This window comes from Scyliorhinus torazame, chromosome 18, assembly GCF_047496885.1.
Source record: "Scyliorhinus torazame isolate Kashiwa2021f chromosome 18, sScyTor2.1, whole genome shotgun sequence".
In the NCBI taxonomy this organism is placed as follows: Eukaryota; Metazoa; Chordata; class Chondrichthyes; order Carcharhiniformes; family Scyliorhinidae; genus Scyliorhinus; species Scyliorhinus torazame.
This window is the reverse complement of record NC_092724.1, coordinates 161924384-161925461: the sequence shown is the minus strand read 5'-3', so window position 1 is coordinate 161925461 and position 1078 is coordinate 161924384. Positions and strand designations below refer to the sequence as shown.

The 1078-nt window shown below is 71.5% G+C and overlaps 1 protein-coding gene across 1 annotated transcript in view; it reads right to left on the bottom strand.

Annotated features, from left to right (window-relative positions):
• Positions 1-417, bottom strand: part of tefm (transcription elongation factor, mitochondrial) — a 10845-nt gene extending 10428 nt beyond the window's left edge. Inside the window, exon 1 of the mRNA XM_072483795.1 lies at positions 305-417. Coding sequence (XP_072339896.1) covers positions 305-341 — 37 coding nt within the window. The 5' untranslated portion in view covers positions 342-417. The remainder of the gene's footprint in view (positions 1-304) is intronic.
• Between the last annotated feature and the right edge of the window lie 661 nt (positions 418-1078).

Sequence of the window (1078 nt, the reverse complement as noted above, 5' to 3'; positions counted from 1 at the left end):
CCCCCCCTTCCTCCTCCTCCTCCTCTCTCCCCCCCTCCTCCTCCTCTCTCCCCCCCTCCTCCTCCTCTCTCCCCCCCTCCTCCTCCTCTCTCCCCCCCCCTCCTCCTCCTCTCTCCCCCCCCCTCCTCCTCCTCTCTCCCCCCCCCCTCCTCCTCCTCTCTCCCCCCCCCTCCTCCTCCTCTCTCCCCCCCCCCCCCCCCCCCTTCCCCTCCCTCCTTCCCCCTCCCCCTCCCCCTCCCTCCTTCCCCCTCCCCCTCCCCCTCCCTCCTTCCCCCTCCCTCCTTCCCCCTCCCCGGGCACTCACCTGGGATCATTAACCGGCTCAGGCCCCGCACCCACATGTCCACAGGCCGGGTGCAGCCGCAATCCGGTCCCCCAGGGCGGAGCGGCGCCACCGCCGGAAACGTCCGCCGGAAACAGCGGCCCGAACCCGGGTTCCCCCTGCCGGGCGGAGCGGGAATCCCCTTCAGCTGGGAGTGAGGGGTCATCCTGGGTCTGGGTCACCCTGGGTCCGGGTCACCCTGGGTCCGGGACACCCTGGGTCCGGGTCACCCTGGGTCCGGGACACCCTGGGTCCGGGTCACCCTGGGTCCGGGTCACCCTGGGTCTGGGACACCCTGGGTCACCCTGGGTCTGGGTCACCCTGGGTCTGGGACACCCTGGGCCTGGGTCACCCTGGGTCTGGGACACCCTGGGTCCGGGTCACCCTGGGTCTGGGACACCCTGGGTCCGGGTCACCCTGGGTCTGGGACACCCTGGGTCACCCTGGGTCTGGGACACCCTAGATCTGGGTCACCCTGGGTCTGGGACACCCTGGGTCCGGGTCACCCTGGGTCTGGGACACCCTGGGTCACCCTGGGTCTGGGTCACCCTGGGTCTGGGACACCCTGGGTCTGGGTCACCCTGGGTCTGGGTCACCCTGGGTCTGGGACACCCTGGGTCAGGGACACCCTGGGTCTGGGACACCCTGGGTCTGCGTCACCCTGGGTCTGGGACACCCTGGGTCTGGGTCACCCTGGGTCTGGGTCACCCTGGGTCTGGGTCACCTTGGGTGAGGGGTCACCATGGGTGAGGGGTC